This window comes from Sminthopsis crassicaudata, chromosome 2 (genome assembly GCF_048593235.1).
Source record: "Sminthopsis crassicaudata isolate SCR6 chromosome 2, ASM4859323v1, whole genome shotgun sequence".
In the NCBI taxonomy this organism is placed as follows: Eukaryota; Metazoa; Chordata; class Mammalia; order Dasyuromorphia; family Dasyuridae; genus Sminthopsis; species Sminthopsis crassicaudata.
The window spans coordinates 448,330,793-448,353,367 of record NC_133618.1 but is presented as its reverse complement, the minus strand read 5'-3'; the positions used below and the strand labels follow the sequence as shown (position 1 = coordinate 448,353,367).

The following is a 22,575-nucleotide window of genomic DNA, read 5'->3' as shown; positions in this document are numbered from 1 at the left end:
ATTAAGGATCAAGAGCTTTGCAGTCTCATCTGTCAGTTTAAGAATTTAGTGACCTGGTCCAGTGGGATTTCATCAGTAGTGCACCCCTACTAGTACCTTATTTGTCCTGATTTAGCCTATTAATCATTTGCAGGGCAAAATGTCTCTTGCTTCTCTCTGTCATCAGATAACATTGTTTTATCTGTACTGATTGGCAAGCCTATCCCTTCTCTGTTCTTTTTTTTTCTCCACTGTAGCTAAATATATAAGTATATTATATATATAAACAACTACTTTTTAAATCTTATATGTGCAAAAACATTTATACCAGTTTTTTGTAACTGCTGAGAATTGGAAACTAAAAAGATGACACATCACTTGGGAAATGATTGAACAAATGAAGGTGTATGAATATAATGGAATATTGTTGTACCAGAAGAAATAAAAGAAAGGGACAATTTCAGAGAAAGGTGGGAAAGTTTTTATGAAATGATGAAGAGGAAAACTGAGTGGACCTGGGAGAATTAAATTTTGCATAAAATTTTCTACACAATTTGACACAAATGTAGATGTTTCTAATATGTCTCAGCTACAATCCATTTCAATAATGTAATCCATGTTTGTGAGCTTCTAAAGGACAGAGGTGTTGGAGAAGATATTTTCCTTAACAGTAATATAGTAATAAAACTGTAAGGAAAAACAGCCTTAGAAGAGGTAAGAATTGATCAACACAATGACCAACCTAGATTTCATAGGCTTGCTACCCACCTGGCAAAGTGGTAATAAGTATATTGGGAACATATATTTTCAGATAGAATTTGATGTTTTACTTGACATCGCGTATTCTAAAGTTTTTGTTTTTCTATTGTATTTTGTTTTAAGTTTGTTTTTGTTTTGTTTTTGGTTCCTATGGGATGGGGTGAAGATTGGAGAGAGAGGAATAGTAATAGAATTTCACTTTCCCATTAAAAAAAAGGTTATTGAAGCATTTTTTAAAATGTCCAGTAAAAAGGTCAGAAGGAAAATATAAATAACAGCTTTGAAATTTTCATGTCAAATTTTAATATAAATTAAAAGGAAAAGCAAGCTGCATATAATATTCACAATTTCATATATAATTCATTTTTATTCAATTTTGCCTATGGAAATATTAATTTTATGTGGATGTTCAGAATTTTTAAAGAATTGAAAAAATGTAATTTACATTAAAATATATTGTTTTTAAAACCTTTTGTCTTCCTTAGCTTCCTTTGACATTAATAAAATTCAGTTCATTGCAAGCATGTTGGCATTCCTAACACTATTTTTACAGTCTCAGATATGGTCTCTTAGTCATCCTGTTACCTGCCCTTGTTTTCATCCTTAGTAACTATCTATTTTAAATCTAGGTTGGTTGGTGAGATTCTCTAGTTATTGACATCAATATCTTTTAAAGAAAGATTTCTTCATTTGTTGTTGTTATTTTGAATTTGATAAACCACTTGAATATTTCCATATAAAAAGAAAAGACAAAGTATTGTATGGGAAACTGCAAATGTCATTACATACCACCTTTAAAAATCATTAAATTAAGTCAATTTCAACAACTGTGTTGTATTTTTCTGTTCTCTTTAAAAAAAAAATAATAATCACACATTTGTCTCTTCAGACAGTTCCTATTCCTGCCAAACATTCCCTTACACCCCCAATTGGAATTCTTTCTCTTTATGCATGCAAAATTTCATTCTGGAGAGTCTCTAATTCTTTTTGGGCTGACTTCTGTAGAGTTGTGCTCCATAGGAGCCTCTGAGTCCTTTGAAATCTGATTTCTCATAATCTAAAGTATATATTGAATACTGCTAGTTTTCTTCTTCTTCTATTACAGGCTCTGGGAATGAGTACCAACTTTTCTTCCACAGTTTGTGCCATTTTCATTCCAGTAATCATTTCTTCCCTTTTAGTGAGAAGGTTTAGTAGGTACATCCTCATTTCTTTGTTTGCTTTCAGCATATTGACTTTATGAGTTGCAGTTTATGAATAACTGGTAAAGTGAATATGGAGGATTGTATCATTTAATTTTAAGTAAACTAACCCTCCAAAATGGACAAATGAATTTAAAAGTACCCCTGAAAAGAAACTCTGATTACTAATACTAAAATTGTCAACACAAAGAAACGTAAGAAAATAGCCAGGGCTATTTTTCCTCTTCCTTGTAGGAGCTCTTTATCAGATGTTATGACGGAACAATGATGATGACCTGATGACATTTGACAAGACATCAACACAATAATCCAAAAGATTTCAGATATATAAAGATTATTTGACACGTGGATTTGTACCCATTATTATTAACCAGTGAACACATTCAAGCATTTAACTCAAAATATTAATCAATGACAATATGAAACTATCACAATTAGTAAGTAATTTAAAAACTAAGCATTTTGAGCCCCAAGGCTAAGCTTTAGCTCTTTTTTGGGGGGAAGGGGCAGTGTTTAAAGGCATATGATATTCAATCTAATACTTTAAAAAAAAATTTGGTTAACTCAATGGTTTTGTGGTTTCTTACTCAATTTGTTGTTCAGTCATGTCTGACTCTTTGGGATCCTGTGGGCCATATTGTCCATAGAGATTTTTTGGTTTTTTGTTTTTGTTTTGACGAAGATGTTGCAATGTTTTGCCGTTTCTTTCTTCAGTAGATCAAGGCAAATATAAAAGTGATTTGCTTAGATCACATAGGCAGTAAGTATCTTAGACCAGATTTGAACTTGTCTTCTTAATTCTAGGACTAGTAGTGTTCTATACACTGAACAATCTAGCTGCCTTTTTTTTTTTCTCTTAATAGTGCAAGACAAAAGGCCATATAAAAATGAAGAAACATTTCTTCCAGACATGACTAAAATGGCCGAAACAATACATGGAAAACAATATAACAACAAATTCAAATGTATTTTTTTTTTTTTGTCAACAAATACCAATAAACATTGCTAAAACTTGGAAGCTATAATTTATTAGTACAAATTGCTCAAGTAAGAATGTTTTGTATACAATCTGACATAAGTACTGACATTTCCAATGTATCTCAGTTTATTGTATTTGCTAGAACCTATTTCAATAATGGAATACCTGTTTGTAAACTCCTAAAGGACAGATGTACCAGAGAAGATAATTTTTTTTAATAGTAAATGTTTTCTTTAATTAAAATTATGTTTTATGGGTAAAAATTAGGTGTGTATAGGAGCAATTGCTTTGATTGAAATGAAGAAAGGATTCCAGGCTAAGATAACAATAAACATATGTAAAATACATTCACCTCATTGATGCTTTCCTGAGTTCAATCTAGACTCAAGACCCTTTCTAGCTGTGTGATCCTGGGCAGGTCACTTCACCCTGTTTGCCCCAGTTTCCTCATCTATAAATGAGCTGGAAATGGAAATAGCAAATCATGCCACTATTTTTGCTAGGAAAGAGACAACTGGAAAATTACTAGCCAACAATACAATTTAATGAAAACTAGATCTTTAATATTAGAATCTTTGCAATATTTTATAACTAGATGGGGAATGACTATGGAAATCTTGTGTACTTTAGAGATTTACTGTCTATTTTGTGGCAAAGTACTTGAATTGTCAGATAAGCTATGAATTTATCTTTTATAAAAAGACAAATGATTCAAATTTCCTGACCTTTTCTGTGATGACAAGTAGTTGTCAGTAGTATATTACCTACCTAGCAGATACATTTTTTTAAAAAGGCACACCTAATCTCTCTCCTGATATTAAAAAAAGGGAAAGTAACTTCTTTTCAAAGTTGTAGAATAGAGAAAACTTTTTGAAAATAGATATTTGAAAATGTTTTTATATTTATGTGATTTTGCAGCCCAAAATGCACCTATAAAAACTCTTAATTGCATATGTAAGAAAGTTGAAAACAGAATTTTCTAATAACCTGTTTAGAAATCCTCCAAAGCAGTTCAGTGAGTTTTGAATTCCTTACAAAGGTTTTTAAGAACTGACTGACATCAGGAAAGAGGGAAACTGAATGCATTATTTTTCACAATCTTGGCATTAACTGATGAATAGAACTGAAAAGTGAGTATCGTCATTTATTGAGTGAAGCCAACTGCTTCTATTAGGGTCTACCTCTCTTTGTGAGGTACAATTTTAGCTATGTCAGCCGTTAAAACCAAGTTTTAACAAATAAAATTAAAACTGAGCTAACTTGAACTCAATAAAAACTGAGCTAACTTGAATTTAGAGCCAGACCTTTAAATTGCTGCATTAAGAATTTTTTAAAAAATCTGGTCTCAGACACTTAACACTTCCTAGCTGTGTGACCCTGGCCAAGTCACTTAACCCCAGACTCAGAAAAAAAAAAAAAAAAGAATTTTTAAAAAGACATTTCATATGCAAATTGACAACTCTGAGATACCACTACACACCTGTCAGATTGGTTAAGATGACAGGAACAAACAATGATGAATGTTGGAGGGGATGTGGGAAAACTGGGACACTGATACATTGTTGGTGGAGTTGTGAAAGAATCCAGCCATTCTGGAGAGCAATTTGGAACTATGACCAAAAAGTTATCAAACTGTGCATACCCTTTGATCCAGCAGCGCTACTACTGGGCTTATATCCCAAAGAAATACTGAGGAGGGGAAAGGGACCTGTATGTGCCAAAAGGTTTGTGGCAGCTCTTTTTGTTGTAGCTAGAAACTGGAAGATGAATGGATGTCCATCAATTGGAGAATGGTTGGGTAAATTATGGTATATGAAGGTTATGGAATATTATTGCTCTGTAAGAAATGACCAGCAGGAGGAATACAGAGAGGCTTGGAGAGACTTAAATCAACTGATGTTGAGTGAAATGACCAGAAGATGGCTGTACACTTCAATTGCTGTATGAAGATGTATTCTGATGGAAGTGGAAATCTTCAACATAAAGAAGATCCAACTCACTTCCAGTTGATCAATGATGGACAGAAATAACTACACCCAGAGAAGGAACACTGGGAGGGGAATGAAAATTGTTAGCACTACTGTCTATCTACCCAGGTTACTTACACCTTAGGAATCTAATACTTAACGTGCAACAAGAAAATGGGATTTATACACATATATTGTATCTAGGTTATATTGTAACACATGTAAAATGTATGGGATTGCCTGTTATCAGGGGGAGGGAGCGGAGGGAGGGAGGGGATAATTTTGAAAAATGAATACAAGGGATAATATTATAAAAAATATATAATAAAAATTTTTTAAAAAATTACTCATGCATATATACTGTGGGAAAAAAATTCTAAAAAAAAACCACATTTCATAACATTGCTCTTATTAAAATATAAATATATAAATAAACTTTTTTGGAGTGCAAGTACCCATTGATAATGGGTTACTTGATCAAAAAAATTTAGAGACCAGTTCTCCATGGTATCTAGCTTGATGCAGATATATCAACACACACATATATACATGTATTTGTTTTTCCCTATTTGTATACAAATGCAAAGAGGCAGTTTTTCCTTTTTTCCCCGTCCTTTAGAAAATCCTTTTAAGTCAGAGATGCAAGACACCTAGAAAAAACACTTTTTCAAAGTGTACTCTCAATTCATGGGTATGAATCTGTCATTCTTTTATGGCCCAGAAATTCAAGTCCTTTTTTTAGTCACCAATTTCTTAGCCATATGGTCATTTCCTAGACTAGTTCTTTTGAGTCTTTTGTTTTCAACAATGAGAAAAAAATACAACTTGTGTCCCGGTGGTCTTCAGCTTCTTGTCCAAGATTTTTGATCTTTGATAATACTTTTTAGGTCCTTTTCAGTCATATCATTTGTGTCCAAAGAAACATTGAAGCCACTGCTTTGTATAAGGAGCATACAAAGGAAAAAACAAAACAAAACAAACAAAAAAAAAAACACTTGGTCATTAAGCTTAAACAAACTGGGAGAAAAAGGGAAGGCTTGAAGTAGGTGACACTAAAATGAACCTTAAACAATTAAAAAATTCTGGGATATAGAAAAAAGGAAACAATGGACTCCAGGTTTACGTAAAGTCAATGATGGAATAGTGAGTTCAGGAACAACTACTAATCTAGAGTGGACAAAAGGCAGTTTATGGAAGGAGATTAATGGGAAATAAATCAAGAAAGGTAGATTAGAACTAGATTTTAAATTTATGCAATAGATGGATTGGAGGCAGAGGATTTAGGTGTGAATTTCTATTGTTACTTATTACTATTGATTACAAATTATTCAGTTTCTCTGTACTTGTTTCCTTATCCATGAAAGGAAAGGTTTGAACAAGATAATTTCTGAGCTACTTTTTAGCTCTACATCTATGAAAAAGCCTGACTGAACACTATATTTGAATTCTTAACCTTTTGGGGGGATTGGGAGGGATTTATGGGCAGCTTTGGCAGTCTAAGTAAGCCTTTATATACCTTTTCAGAAAAATGTTGCTTTTCTGGGGGGGAGTTTGAAAGAACTTTGATATATTTTATTTTTCCAATATATGCAAAAGATAGTTTTCAACAATTCACCTTTGCAAAACCTTGAAACCTTGTGGTGCAAAATTTTCTCCCTCTCTTCCCTCTTCCTCCCCAAGACAACAAGCAATCTTATAATCATAGGTTAAACATGCAGTCAGAATGTTTTTGAATGCATGATATATGTAAGATTATAAAGGAATCCAGTTATGTTGAAATACTTATCATTTTTTTAAAATAAAGTTCAGAGCCCATGTTAAAAACTTCTGTTCTAAAGGAAAGAGGGAACTGATTTTTGAGTAGTGGTTAAGATGTGATCAGACCTATGCTTTAGGAAGATTGCTTTGGAAGGTGTGTTGAGGAAGGAATGGGAAGTTAAAAGAGAAGTCTGGGAAACTCATTTGAAAGCTTTTATATTAGTCCAGTTGAAAGGTTGTGAGAAATTGACTTAGGTAACTAAGATGGAGAGAAAAGGATGGATCAAAGAAACATCTTGGAGGTGCCAAAATGGGAAGTCGTGTTTGGAGATGTGTCATCTGTTTATCTAACAACTAATTCTTGGCTATGTATTCAAGCTTTTAACAGAATTTGTTAGGTACTGAATGCCTCCTAAGTGATCTTCAGGGTTTCCAATATTCCTAGTTTCAAAATTGTTCTCAAGATTATTAAAGGATCATAACTCACAAAGGCTGGAAAGAAATGAAAAATAAGAACAAGGTTTAAATGTAATGAATTGCTTTATGAGGCAGCAGGCTCCACATCACTGGATATTTCCCAGTAGAGATGGGTTGATTGCTTTTTTAGGGTATTTTTTTAATACCAGGAATCACCAGCACATCATTAATTTGAATTTGATGCTCTTTTCAATTCTGACCCATCAGAGAGACAATTGACAAATTAAAGGGAAACCCCATAGAATCTTAGGAAGTTCAGAGGACAAGCCTTTATTAAGTACATACTATGTGCCAGGTATTGTGCTTTACAAATTACACCTTACAAACATCTCATGTAATCCTCACAATTCTGGGAGGTAGGTACTATTATCATCCCCATTTTACAGTTGAGGAAACTGAAGCAGGCGGAAGTTAAAATAGCTTGCCCAGAGTCACACAATTAGCAAGAGTCTGATTCTGGATTTGACCTCCCATCTTCCTGACTTTGAGCCCAGTGCTCTGTTAATTCTATCACTTGGCTACCCCAAGTGTGGTAGAAGATGCTCCACACACGAGATAAATGGGATCAATTGATTTCTTTGAAGAATGGAGAAAAGAAAACCTTCTCACACTCATGCTTTTATTTGCTGATACTAGAATTTCTGGCTGGGTCCTATTTCCATGTGATGGGAGAAGGACCAGGGTTCTAGTGGAGGCTCTGATAGTTAGTGATTGTAGGCTATTGGGTAAGACATATTCTTCTCCAAAACATATTTTTTGCTTGTGTGAAATGTGTGTACCTATTGGAGTTTGAAACCTGGATCAGACTAGGGGTCTCAAGTCAATTTTTTACTTGCAAAATGGGGATAATACTTGAATCTGCCTCACAAGGCAGTTGTGTTGTGTAACCTTATAGTGTTGTTATAGAAGTTAGGGCTATTAATAGTGGGAGAAGTTACAGCATAGTAAGCTGGAGATCTGGTATTCATGTATTTTCTAGGATAAGATCATCATGGTTTTTAATATTTATTTCCATGCATACCAATTGTATTTATAGTCTTTGACCCAGAACTTCTGGTTCTACCCCCTTTCCCCACTGGTGGCTTGGGGTGGAGGTGGCATTGCAGGACTCTAAGATACAGGAGGATCAAATACTAATTTAGACAAAGACTTAAACATGAGGAAGGAGAGAGTATTATAGGAACATGACTCCTGCCTGTTGCCCCGTTGCATTGCTAAATTTAAAGCCTATTATTTCAGGATTCAGCTAGACTTACCACCTACCAAGAAACTTCTGAAACCTAGATTGTAAACTCAGGGACTTATTCTTCTCTGCATACCTATCAAGGTTTTGGCTATAGCAGGAATTCAGTAAATGCTTAAAACTCTTCTGCATCTTGGGTTACCATACATAAGATTTTAGAATTGGGCATTGAGATTTAAATGGACTTTCCCATCAAAACATTAAGTGCTTACTATGTGTTAAGACACTGTGCTAAGCACTAGAGGTACAAAGAGACAAAAGACAGTCCCTGGCACCAAGGAAGTTACAATCCAACTTGGAAGACAAGCAAACAAATATATACAAACAAGCTATATATAGGATAGATAGGAGATAATAGAGGGAAGGCACTAGAATTAAGAGGATTTGAGGAAGGTATCCAGTAAAAAAGAATTTAGTTGGAACTTAATGGAAGCTATAAAGGCCAGTGGGTGGAGTGAAGGGAAGAGAGCATTTCAGCCTTGGTATAGCCACAGGGAATACCTGGAACTAAGGTAAGGAGTTTATTTTTTGTGGAACAGCCAGGAGACCTATGTCACTGAATCAAAGAGTATGTGGGAGAAAGTAAGGCTTTAGGATTTTAGAAAATAAGGAAGTTATAAAGGATTTTGAATGCTTAATAGCATTTCATATTTAATCATGGAAGCAATAGGGAGCCACTGGAATTGTGTATTTGTGTATGTGAGAGTAAGAAACGTGGTCAGACTTGTTTTAAAAATATCACTTCAGTGGCTCATGATTGTCCCCCATTCTCTCAACCAGAATTAAAACCAGTCCAGTGGGCATTTTCCTATTCTGCAACTCAAATGTGATCTGATCTGGTTCTGCTAAACTGGTGGTATTCATCTTTTTGAGATAGGATACTTGCTAGTTAAGTTATGTGACATGAGTCTTCTAAAATGTTATGGAGCTTCTTATTTTAAGAATAAAGATCAATTATAAATGAACTTTTCCCACCTGGATGGCCCACAAATCCTACTGCTCAAAGTGAACAAATTGGCTTAAAAATCTCGTGTCCACACATGGACCCTTGCAAGAAATAAAGAGTTCATCTGGAAGGAATAAGACTCTAACCAAAAGCACACAGGGCATTAGATAAGAATATCCTTAAAATTTAATTGACTAAGTGTGTTACATTCAGTATTCCATGTGTTTCTTCTGGACAAAGAATTGGCATAAATACAAACAAGCTTCTGTGCCTTCTCTAACAAAGAGATAAAATACTAGAGAGGAGGGAACAGAGTTCACATCTTCATATTTACATGTTGTCTTTACTTTACAACTTAGTGCCAGAAATATTTACAGAAAATACAGTAACAACAAAAAGATCATGTCTTGGCAACATACAGAAGTTCATACAAATTGTATTGTGATTTCAAGCAAATAATGGCTACTGCTCACTGCCAGCCACAACTACAAAGCCTGAGAAAGATGCCCTCCATTCACTTCTAGAGAAAGTCTTGAAATGTGAAATTTCAAATGACACCCTTTTTCTTATTATTTAATAAAGAAAATTAGTTCAGGGACAAAAGAGAGCTACTATCATAGGTGAAACAGATGTATCTATCTGTTGAGAAACTCTGAATGTCTTACAAGTGGTATTTCCTAAGATTTGTCTTTGCAGCAGCTCTCTAAATTCAGAAAGCACTGAGATGGTTTGAAATACACAAAACAATACTTTTATGAAGATACAATCCAGTATTTAAATGGGACTTGAAATTGTTTTAAAAGTTAAATAGAAAATCTAATTGTCACATAGGTAAATAATGTCAAAATCTCTGATATCAGAAAATTATATAATCTGTCATTCAGGTTAGTTGTACTCACCTTTCTGGGTAAAATTTAACCTTCCAATAATAATATTGAGTTAGATCAACACATTTGTATATTTGAAAATCAGCAAGTACTTTCCAACAAGTGCAGAAGAGGTAACAGTTTGTGAAGGCCTCAAATCCTGGACAACCTATAGCCAACATATATTATTTACCACTATTAACCACTTTGCATTTCTTGAAAGGAGAGGAGAAGAAGGATGGAAACAACTCCTCAGAGTAGAAAATAATAAAAAGGGAGGAGAAATAAAAAAGGTTACAAAATTATATTGCCCACATAGGGCAAATTGTAGAAATGGTAAATGCTGAAAGAACTGATGAAATGGACCGAGAGGATAAGTAGCCAAAAAAAGGTATTAAAGCATGAAAAAAGCATCCCCATACTCATTTTCAGAGCTGCTGCTAATAATGGAAAAAACTTAACGGTTCATTCCAGAAGACATTTTAATAATTTACTTCAGAAATGTGTGTGTGTGTGTATGCACACGAGCATGTGTTATAGAGCTTGGCCTTGGAAGTGAAATTCTGTAACACTACTCTGTTTTTGTAACACACTCATCCTCCAGTGTATACCTGTAGCAAAGTCACTTATGGTGACTAAATATATTTTAAAGACAAATACATTATAGATGAAGTAAACTAAAGTAGATTTTGATGTCCAAAAGTGGTTATTGAGCATATGCAGAAAAATTCAATTATGTGGAATAGTAAAGATTATGTGACAAGTGAGCACATGCACTGGCCATGCCATTTAATCAGTGGATTAAATATGCTTCTCATAGGCCATTTTAACCAGAATGATTTGTATGTAGTAAAGACAGTTGGTGAGTGTAGTGATCATGAATTCAAACCAACACTATGCATTAGATTAGCAATCTTAATAAAAAACTTTCCTATGGATGCAGCAATTGCTTTTATCTGACCTCAAGGGTCATGTAATGTAAGCCAACATAAATACTTCTAGGGACTAAGGAAGAATGCTTATGATGCAGATTTTGGATTTTTAGTTTGAGAGAAGTCACTGAGTCCCACTGCTTTCTTTGTACTAACAGCATACAAACAATACTCCTGCTGTTCCACAAACATAGCATTTTCCATGACTTATTCATCTATTAGAGAGGGGGGGATATGCAGAGATGCTAGCAAAAAGTGGTGAAGTCAGGAACATTTTCTTTTTCATGAATAGATTTTCCTGACTTCATCACTTTTGCAAAAGTTGGGTTTTATTGGAAGAATATTGGATAAGCATTGACAGTCAATCACCTTTAAATTTTAGGATTTAAAAAATTTTAAGGCTGTAGTATAATTGTTTTGACTGATTAAACTGAAAGACCAGTTTTTCCTTGCAATATGCAAAACCTGATGTCCTGTTTAAGATTTCATACAAATCGCTACTTAATTTTTACAGTAGAACAAACTTATTGTTTTTCCCACTACTCAGCAATTTGGAAATATGTAAATTCTAGCTTAGTTTGAAAGGAAATAAACTATCATTAGAATTGTTTTATACTATTGAGGGAAAACTGGGCGAGTAAAAAAAAAAAATGACCTGGATGTAAAGAAAGAATTAAAAAAAAAAATAACACTGAAGGGCAAACTTTTAAACAAATTCATATCTCTGCCTACAGATGGCAAATTGCATGCCGTATGGAATAAGATTTGGATCTGAGTAGGGGAAGGTGGATGGTAAAGCATAACATTAAACAAAATATTGTATTTAACCAACTATGCTTCATGTAATAGTAAACAAATTCAATGGAAAAAACTATGATCAATTTTCTCTGAATTTGAATTGGTTATTTAAATACCTGAAGATAAAAGAATCTCAAATAAATAATAAAGGGAAGGAAAGAGGACAAGAATTGTCTTACATTGCTTTAGGAATCACTATAAGGATACTTTGGATCCACCTAATACTCTTCATCATGGGAAGACCAGTAAAAGTCAGATAGAGGGGGGATGTCTAAAATTAATCACAATAAGGATTTAATGTATATCATGTCTTCAGATTAACAAAACCTACAACACAGAACGAATGACAAAGAGAAACAATTTCTGTCAGAACCCAATAACAGTTACTAATACTGAGTACATTCATGGGCAATGGGTAATTTTCCCAATACAATTAAATGAGTGAAGTTTAATTTATACTTTCAAAATTCCTAATTATATGTCCACAGTATACATTTTCTGTTGGGTCCTGATAAGAATATAAATCATAGATGAAATCAAATCATTTTCAACAGTAGTTGTGAGCTGAAATTTATTGAAACCAACAAGAAATTTTGTAACATTTCAACTCTCCCTTCCTAGTGTCTGAGAAACACCTTTCTTTCTGTTAAGCTAAACTGGACACAGGTGGAGTGATGGCTTCATTGATTTTATATAACTTTTCACTTCGTGTTTTTCTACATTGCCAACGAATGTAGACAGTGGAACCTCCCACTTTGGGTGTGCTCCTGATAGACCCCTTTCTGTGGTAACTAGTGGTTATTGTTAGACAGATGATCTGTATAAATGAGTAGAACAATGCTGACATTGACATTGTTATCTTTTTGATACATGAAGATGAATATTTGAAAGTCAGACCTTTCCTTTAAAAATATCTGCATAAGAGATATTCATGGGTTCTTCTTTTTGTAAAGCTGATAAGAGGCTAGAATTCTTCTTGGTTTTCTCCCCAGCACAAGCAACTCCAGATTTGGGGAATCAGTCCTTGGAGATTCTCGGAGAAGAACCCATTTGGTATTGAATCTCCTTGAAAAGGGAGCTGTGTAAGACTCTCTGACTGCTAGTTTATGAACCACTTTGTTACACTTCCCCTTCTTGATGAACACGTTTATCAAAGCTGTTTAGAGTTTCTCCCGAAATGTACTATTTAAATAAAACTGTCACTTTAAAAAAAAAAGTTGTATTGGATAAAATTTATATCACCCCATTGAGAGGTTTATGATTGTGTTTGGGAGAGCTCTTCTCACCAGAAAGCAGAAATTCTTCTTAAGTTGTACTTATAATGGTGTCTCTTCTGTCTTGGTGATTGAAAGATAAGCTTTATTTATTTATTTATTTATTTATTTTTTGGTGGTGGTGATGGTGGTGGTGGGATTTTTTCCTCCAGTCAGTGCTAGTAACATTTTTTCATTGTTCCCTCTGGTAGCCACCAATCTCTGATATAATTGTCTTTGGAGGACACTGGTTTAAGAATTGCAATTCTTGAGCCCAACCTCTTGGAAAAGTGAAGTATAAAATTCTGGCTCCAGCTGCTTATTTCTGTATTTATTGACAATATCTGCAATTTTCTGTTTTCGGCGCACATGTGGAGGATTGTAGGAGTCACTTTCTAGCCTCTTTCTTCTACAAATGTTTATTACAGTCTGCCTCACTAAGAAACCTAAAAAAAACAAACAAAAAAAAAAAAACAGAAACAAATTAAAAACAAATGTTAAGTCAATTATCAGTGTATACCATAAAAATTAAGCTAAACCAATTTTATTTTGTAAGCATCTTTGCCATATTGAATTGTGACATTTCTGATGTTCCTAAAGACCAACACAGCATTTCTGAGATAAATTAGGTCACCGAAAGGATATAATGAAATCAAAATATCTTCTAATTTTCCCTATCAAGTCCTAGGATACAGTAACTCTTAAGAGGTACATTTTACCTTGCTTTTTTTACTCATCAGAAAAAGCAAATCTTAAAACACCTCTCTCAGTTTTACCTTTTTATTAGAAGTGGTAAAAAAAAAAAATTATTATCTGCCAGCCCAGCATGATCACTCTCTATCCTTTATAGTATATAAGAAGAATTGGTAGGTTCAGAAGGCCTATGACCATTAACTAAGTTGTGGTACCTCAAGCAAATCTCTTGCCCTCCTTGCCCTTAGGTTTTTTTTTTGGTAACATACTGGGGGAAGGGGGTTGGGGAGGATAGAAAGCGTTTGAATTAGTATTTTTAAAGTCCATCAGAGTTTTAAAATACTACTAATTCTATGGTAAAAGTCACTCAATATCTTCTTAATCTTAATATTTAAAGACTAACTTACCAAGTGCTCTCCTGCTGACAATCATCCCATCTACCAGTGGGATGACCATGTTAAACTTTCCAGTAGCTCCTTGAATTTTTATTCTGAATAATCCAGTTTTTAAAGGGTGGATGAAAATGATAGGAACTTCTTTTTCAAGGGTAGTTGATCTTAAAGAAGGAGAAAGGGAACAGACAAACTTCTTAAATTAGATAAAATATAACCGTATTACCAGTAAGCTTAAAGAAAGGACTTGATATTTGTCCATAATCCATAAACTGCCTTATAGGGAATGACTGGGAGGGTATCAGAAGAACTTGCTTATTGGAAACAACCTTCCATAACTTGCTTCCATGGTAGTATGCTTGGCACTTTTCCCCATTCCTTCCAGCTAGCCAAAAAGAACTGAAATATTTTCTTTAGAAAGGCTTTGATAAAAAAGAGCTGGGAATGGAGACTGACATATAATAAAGGAGGTTTGTTTAAAGGTTCTTTCATTAATACTGTAAAGCAAAACAAAACAAAAGCTGGCCCCTTAGGGGAATGGAGCAAATGGATAATAAGGTTTCAATGAACAACTACAGTTGTTATATGGTACCCCAAGTTGGGGAAACACAAAGGAAAGAATCTGGCAGGGAAAGCACCCCTTCTTGGAAATGATGAGTTATCTTGAGGGTGGAGTGGAAAGTGCTAAAGTCAAACTTAACAATATTTCTTAGACAGCATTCTCAATATAGAAAAATCCCACAAAAGAGTTTTGATTATCAGAGTGGCCAGATATATCCCAAATTATCATAAGAAAAATGACATCTCAATGAAAGAGTATCTTACTTGGTGAAAACCTAAAAAAATGTGAACTACAAAGATAAATGAGGGGCAGTTACTTGAGGGACAGGAGGGCTCTTCATTTTGTAAGCTCTTCCAAACTTAAAGCCATCAGATTTACATTTGATTTACAATGAACATTTTCAGAAACAGATCTATTTTATGAGGTAATGTTACTAATTTGAAGTTCATGACATTTCTTGGTAGAGAAGCCAATTTCCTTTTTTTTTTCAATACGATGAGATAAAATAATAGGAGGTGAAAAGATTTAGACCAAACATATTTCAAAAGTAAATAAACCCCCACCAAAAAAAGGATGTCTTTTTACCCATATGACATTCAGAATGTCATTTGGGCAATAAAATTAACACTTTTCCTTACAAAGCAAAGCAGCAAGTGTTCATTTGAGGCTTGAAGAGAAGCAAAGGCATGTAAAGGAATGGTTCTTGGGTGAGCATGACCTACCTCAGAGAAGTGCTACTGTTTAAAGTCATTTCTACACCAGTGCTGATCTCTGACATCAGGTCAGAAAGGGGAAAGTTTTCTAGAAGAAATCAGCATTTGATCATAATTATGATTTTGCTACATCTCTTGTTTATTTGAAAGTGAATAAAAATCAGTATGTTTTATTTGATTCCCGAAACAGATAATAACAGAATGTTATACCACCAAAACTCCCAAATTAAAACTTTTAAATAATAAAACTTATGATTCTCCCAAACAAGGTCAGACCTAAATTAGTTAATTTATGCCCTCCACATGGGTTATTCATAACAGGGATATTGATGGGATCATCTAACCTTTGGGGACCTCAAAAAAACACCTTTTGAACTCTCCCATAAACTATTCCTCCTAGTCACAGTTTGTACAAGAGCACTGTGCTCAATAGACCCACTAGTCTGACCCAACATGCATTTGCTATCCTCTTAAATAGTTTATATAACTGTAAGGAGAAATTATCCACAACTACAAATAAAAAAAGGAAAAAAGAAAAACAACCCAAACCTTTACACTATCATGACTACTTGTGATGGCCAAACAAGACTCCCCTCCCAACCAACATAAGGAGATAGACTCATAAAAAGAAGTCTCAGGGAAGTTTTATGTAAACCAATACAAAGTGAAGTAAGTAGAACCAAGAAAACAACATAATTTTTTGTAAGGACACTGAGAACACTGTAAATAGAAAGAACACAATGAAACTGAATACCATGTAATCATAATAACAATTACCAAGCTTGGCCCCAAAGAAGAGTTGAGATAGTGAACCTGTCTCCCTTCCCTGAAAAAGCTGGAAGGTCAGGGGAACCAAGAGTATGTAGTCAGTCCTCCATATATTGCAGATGTAGTGGATGTTGCTTAGTTTTGTTGAACTGTTTGTTTCTTTTTACATCTTTATTTCAAGGGAAGGCTCATTGGGGAGGGAAAGGAGCAAGTAGGGATATATTTGGAAATAAAGGTGAAGTAAAAACAAAAGTCATCAGTTATTTTTTTAAAAGTTCCAGTGGGTAAAGGCAGAAAAAAAGCTTTTCTTTTCTTTCCTTTTAAGAGGTTTTGAAGAAGAATTGGGAAATTATCTGCAGAGCAACAGTTTTAGTTGAATCACTAATTGCAGCAAGATGAACTTTAAAAAACTGAAAAAATTTTTAAAATTGTTCTTCACCTTAATTTCCAAATATAGCCCTCTTCTATCCAGAGGGGTCATCCCTTATTATAATGAAGAAAAAAAAGAGAAAAAAAGTTCAGCAAAATTTATTAAGACATTAACTAAATATGTCAAAATAACCCTAACATCTTTCACCTCTACAAAGAATAGTAAAAAGGATATTTTCTCATCTCTTTGTGAGGGGCAAGTTTGATCATTATTAATTACATAGTATTCAGTTTTGATTTGTTTTTCTTTCACTTTGCACTGTTATAGTATGTAATATATTGTTTTCATGGTTTTGCTTGCTTCACTTTGCATCAGAATTCAAATAAAAGGTCTTTCCAAACTTCTCTGAATTCTTCATTCTCATTTTTTTAATTGCAACATCATATTTTATTATATTCCCATAAAAATAATGATAATAATAGCTAGCATAACATAAGCACTTTAAGGTTGGTCAAGTATTTTATGAGTTCATAAGTTGAGGCTCACAACATCTCTGTGCAGGAGATATTATTACCCTCATTTTACATAGGAGGAAACTGAGGCGAGATTAAATGACGCTGGCAAGTATCTTAAAGAGAAGCTGAACTGAGGTCTTCCTAACTCTTAAGACCAGCCTCCTGGCTTCTACATTACTTAGCTGGCACTAATTATGCACCAGATTTGTTTAATTATTTCCCACTCAACTGGCATGAGATGTTTTTGCAAATATTTTGATCTCTATGAGATTTTTTGAACTTTGACTTTCCTGGAATACATGTCTGAGAGGGGTATTTCTGAGTGAAAGCCATAATTCTACATCACTTTCCAAAAAAGTGAGACACTCTGCAAGTTCCACCAATACTGTATTAATGTGCTTGCCTTTCCCACAATTGCTCCAACATGATTTACCATCTTTTGACATTTTTATGCCTTTAAAACTTATTACTTCAAGAACGAATCTGTATCTTCCCTCCACCATAACCCCTTGTACAATTTTAGTATAATTCTGCGTATCGTTCCAAGTCTCTCAACACTAGCTTTTGGAGGACTGGACATCCTACTCTGAGCCTCTACAGCAGGGGTTCTCAAACTATGGCCCACAGGCCAAATACGGCCTGCTGAGGACATTTATGCGGCAATGGGCTGAGGAGACAGAGTGTGAGGTTTTGTTTTTACTATAGTCTGGTCCTCCCACAATCTGAGGGACAGTGAACTGAGACCCCTATTTAAAAAGTTTGAGGACCACTGCTCTATAGGCTGGCAGGAGCTACCCTAGGCTTGTGTTCTGCAAGGATGTATCATTATGAAGCAATGCTTTAATAGAAGCTTTTAAATAATATGATAGAAAAAAATTCCTTAATTCATTGTTACTGGTATTATGTTCTTACATTTAGACTTTATGAAGAAAAATTGAAGATTCTTACCTATATCATCATAACGTTCAACCCAGACTACAGACACCTTTGTCTCAGGTCCCATAGGTGGGACAGTCCGGCCCTGAGGTAATTTCTTTAGGCGAGAAGTAGGACTTAACTATAAATGGGAGAGAAAAGAAAATGAATTACAAAGGAGTAATCAGGGAATATACCCTGATTAACAAGTAAAATACAATTTGTTAATAAGATTAACTCAAATCAACTTTTATTAAGTCTTCTATGTGCAGGAAAGGACTGTTCAGGAAAGTTAGAATAAATTCAAAGTCAAAAAAAATTATAAAAAAGAAAAAGAAATCACAGACCTAAATAAAACAACAAATGTACATTGTCAAAAAAAAAAAAAAAAAAAGAATAAATTCAAAGTTTAGCTAAGATATATGGCCCCTAATGTCATGAAGTGTATAGTCTATTAGGGAGAAATGATATACAGAAAACACTAAAACTAAATAATACACAAATACATTGGTGAAGATTTAATATAAAGTATTAAATAAAGAAAGAAGACCTAGATCTTTGAGGTTTGAGAAAAATCTACCAACTCAAGTCAACTTTTATTAGTATTTATTAGTCTTTTATGTCAAGGAGAGAACTGTTCAGGAAAGTTAGAATAAATTCAAAGTTTAGCTAAGATATATGGTCTCTCATGTCACGGAATGTATAGTCTATTAGGGAGAAATGACATAAATATAGATAACTCTAAAACTAAATAATACATAAACACATTGATGAGATTTAATATAAAGTGCTAACAAAAGAAAGAAAACCTAGACCTTGAGGTTTGAGAAGAATCTTGGCAAATCAAGCTCCAAATCAAGACATAATTAGGAAATGGTTAAATCTACTGATAAGCTAATATGTGATTATTTATTATTATTACTACTTAATGCTGTAAACCATGAAGAAAAACATGGTACAGACTTTAGAGAGGGAAGCAAGAGAGATTTGATAAAACGGACAGTGCCAAGACAATTATAAATCTACAATTATTAGTTATAAATCTACCAACCTACAAAGAGTTTGAAAACATATCAACACACTGCCTTACCTTCTGTGAAGAATTAAGATTGTCTGTATGATTAGGGAAAAGTTCAAGTGTAAGTGATGGCTGTTTTAGTATTCCAGGCAGAAGATCCATATTTGAATCACTTTCTTGGTCTGAAATATTGCTTTCTACTGAATCAGCTGTGGAGTATAAGAATAACAATAAATCTACTAATTTCTTGAACCAAAAGAGTTAAAAATTACTTATGTCAATGACTGCATTAAATCAGTCTCCCAAGATAATGTTTAAAAATTTGCCGATTCAGTCATGATTTTTGGCAAATATTTTAAATGGGTCTAATGCCTCTAAGAAGTGGTAAAGGAAGTATAGAAAATACCAAATCTTGTTTCTTTAATGTTTAGATGACAATAAAATGTTATACATATTCAGAAATACTCTGGCTAAAATTATTCCATTATATGAATATCAATTCAATCTAATTCACATTTAATGAGTGGCTCTAGTATGTCAGATAACTGTGTAGCAGAACACAAAATTACCCAGAATTTTAAGAGCTGGAAAAAATGTTGTAGTCATTTAGTCTAATTCCTATCATTTTGTTTTCAATGTACAATTTAATGGGACAATGAGATTAAGCTATGAAATAATCAAAGATAAGACAGAAAGAATCAAATAATTATGACAATGGCTTAAGCTTTATAAAATCCTCTTTACAACTTCTCATTTGCTCCCATACAGCAAGGACTGTGAAGAAGGGCTAAGGAGACACTCCTAAGGTTGGGTTTTTTTGTTTTTTTTTTAATACGGGAAAGATTTATTTTATGTTCTTGCAAGAATGGGTGCTAAATGAGTTAGACACACTTTTAAAACTCCAAAGGCAGCATTTTATTTCCTCTCCTTTAGCACAGTTCCTCCCCTGATTCCCCATTAATTGGATATTACAAAATTATAAGAAATGAATCTCTAGCCCTCATTTCACAGCCAATCGCTGCTCCCAAGGAGCTTACATTCTAGAAGGGGTGTAGGTAACAGGGGGGGGTAATGGCAGAGAACAAAGATTTTTTCAGGCCACTACCCCTGATTACAAATGTCTTTCTCTGCTCCCAAGGAGCCACATTCTTTAGGATACCCCTATTTTAAGATGAGAAAAAGAAGGCAGTTTTGGTAACTTTCCCAGAGGTACCCTGGCTAGTTAAGAGGCAATATGTAATATGTACACAGAAACATATAAGATATATACTGGACACAAGAGATAGGGGAAGTACTTCTATAAGCTAGAGGATTAGAAAAGGCTTCATGTAAAAGGTGGTATCTGAACTTGGAAGAACAGTAGGAATTCTAAAAATTAGAAGTAATGAAGGGATGGAGTCAAGTCAGTACAAATAAGAAAAGTGGAATGTCATTTATTAAAGAATAGTAAGAAAGCCAGCTTAGCTGGATTGTACTATGTGGGAAGAGAAATAATGTGTAATAAGGCTGGAAAGATAGTTAATATATCTTTAAATGCTAAAGAAGACTTTATATTTGATCTTAGAGTAACAAAGAGCCACTGGAGTTTCTGGCTAGGGGAATGACATTATCTGATTTTCAACTCAGAGAAATATCTGTGGTAGTTGAGTGGAGGATGAATTAGGGTTGAGAGAGACTTGGCACAAGGGAGCTCATTAGGAGGCTACTGCATAGTCCAGGCCAATGGTGATGAGTGATTGAACAAGGGTGGTGACTGTGTGAGTAGACAGAAGGGGTTGGATGTCAGAGGTATTGTAATATATCATAACTGAATCAAGTAGCTCTGATCTGTGGAGTAGACATTATGATTTAAGAAGTCAAGAAAAATCTCTTTTGGGTAAGAGATTTTAGGGAAGATTCATGAAGGCAATATGCCTTGAGACAGACCTTGAAAGAAAAGTAGTTATAACATTCTTGGAGATTAATGAACCATCACACACAGTTATAACTACCATGCTGCTTTAACAATACATGGGTTTTTGTTTTTTTTTGTTTTTTTACATTTTTTGGCACATATATATATATATATAGCTTATATATATTTGCTTGCCAAGTGAATACCTACTTACCTATTTCTATAAACTTGGCTAGCTGAAATGATTCTAGTCCTAGCATGGTGGAAAAAAGGCTTAGATTAAAACTATTTGTATGTTGTCTCCCCCATTAGATTGTGACTCCCTTTAAAGCAGGAACTATATTTTGCTTTTCTATTTATCCCTTGCTCTATGTGCTAATGATGCCTGGCACACAGTTAAGTACTTAATAAATGCCTGTAGACTGATTGATCTGGGTAGAAATCAGAACTAAAGTTTCCTTAGAATAACTGTCTTATATTTGTTTCACTTCTGTCCCTGCAAGTCTAATATTCTAATTTGTGCTTTCTTATTATCAAAAAAGTAGCAAAATCAAGATTTCAATCCAAGTCCTTGGGTTTAAATCCAGTGATCTTTCTACTATATTACTCTAATAGCATAGAGGGAAAAAGACAGTGGTACAGAAGATCAACAATACACTAAGCTGGAAAATAAAAAGTTTGAGGATGATTCATAAGATTAGCTAGTCAATAAGTATTTCTTAAGCTTTAACTAAGTGGCAGCTGCTATGTTAAGCACTAAAAACACACAAAAAAGGGAAAATTCAGTCCCTGTATTCAAAGAGCTCACATCTGAAGGCAGGGAGACAACATGTAAATATGTACAGAACAGATGAGAATTAATTTCAGATAGGGAAAGGGAAAGGCTTCTGGCACAAGGCGGACTTGAGATGAGTCCTGATGGAAGCCAGGAAATAAAGGGGCTGAGAAGAGACAGAGAACTGGGAGAGGGAGTATGATCTGTGAAAAACAGACTAGGCTGGTAAAAGCGCTGAGGACACAGCTGAAGAATTCAGCATTTTTTTCTAAGAATCAATCTGAGGAAATGGAGTGACTTTTTTAAAGATGGGGATGTTAGCTAAACCCACAAAAGTGGGAATGGAGTTTCTATTCCTAGAAATCATTAAGGCAACATAGAAAAATCTTTCCTAAATGGCTAGGTTTTTCCATACCCAAAGACATGGGATTAAAATATAAATCTTCCTGAGTTCTCTATTAACTTGAAGAATCCATGTGAAAAATATGCAGAAAATATTCTTACTTAAAGATTCCACGGGTGAAGGAACAACAAAAGCCATTTCTGTAAGGGCATCAGCATAATACAACACCTTTTTCTGTCCGTTGAAAATACTTGCTCCAATATCTTCACACAGACCTATTTCCTCTAGGAACAAAAAACCAAATATCACTGTTATAAGGAGTATGAACTTGTGTTCAGCAGAATGCCAAACACCTAGCTTCATAACATTTTATACAGTCCCTAAAATAGACTGTCAGCACTGTATAGAGGAAAAAAGGAAGTCTCTACCCCTTACTGGGTTTTGTATAAGGACATAGC

General features: G+C 34.2%; 1 protein-coding gene across 3 annotated transcripts in view; it reads right to left on the bottom strand.

The window, feature by feature from the left end:
• Positions 1-12,462: 12,462 nt before the first annotated feature.
• Positions 12,463-22,575, bottom strand: part of RALGAPB (Ral GTPase activating protein non-catalytic subunit beta) — an 81,367-nt gene continuing 71,254 nt past the window's right edge. For all 3 annotated transcript variants that reach the window (XM_074292669.1, XM_074292668.1, XM_074292670.1), the window contains exons 25-30: positions 22,279-22,401; positions 19,178-19,314; positions 18,121-18,229; positions 15,529-15,607; positions 14,260-14,408; positions 12,463-13,605 (exon numbers count right to left, since the gene is read on the bottom strand). In XM_074292669.1, the coding sequence (XP_074148770.1) occupies positions 13,412-13,605; positions 14,260-14,408; positions 15,529-15,607; positions 18,121-18,229; positions 19,178-19,314; positions 22,279-22,401 (791 nt within the window). In that variant the 3' untranslated portion in view covers positions 12,463-13,411. The remainder of the gene's footprint in view (positions 13,606-14,259; positions 14,409-15,528; positions 15,608-18,120; positions 18,230-19,177; positions 19,315-22,278; positions 22,402-22,575) is intronic.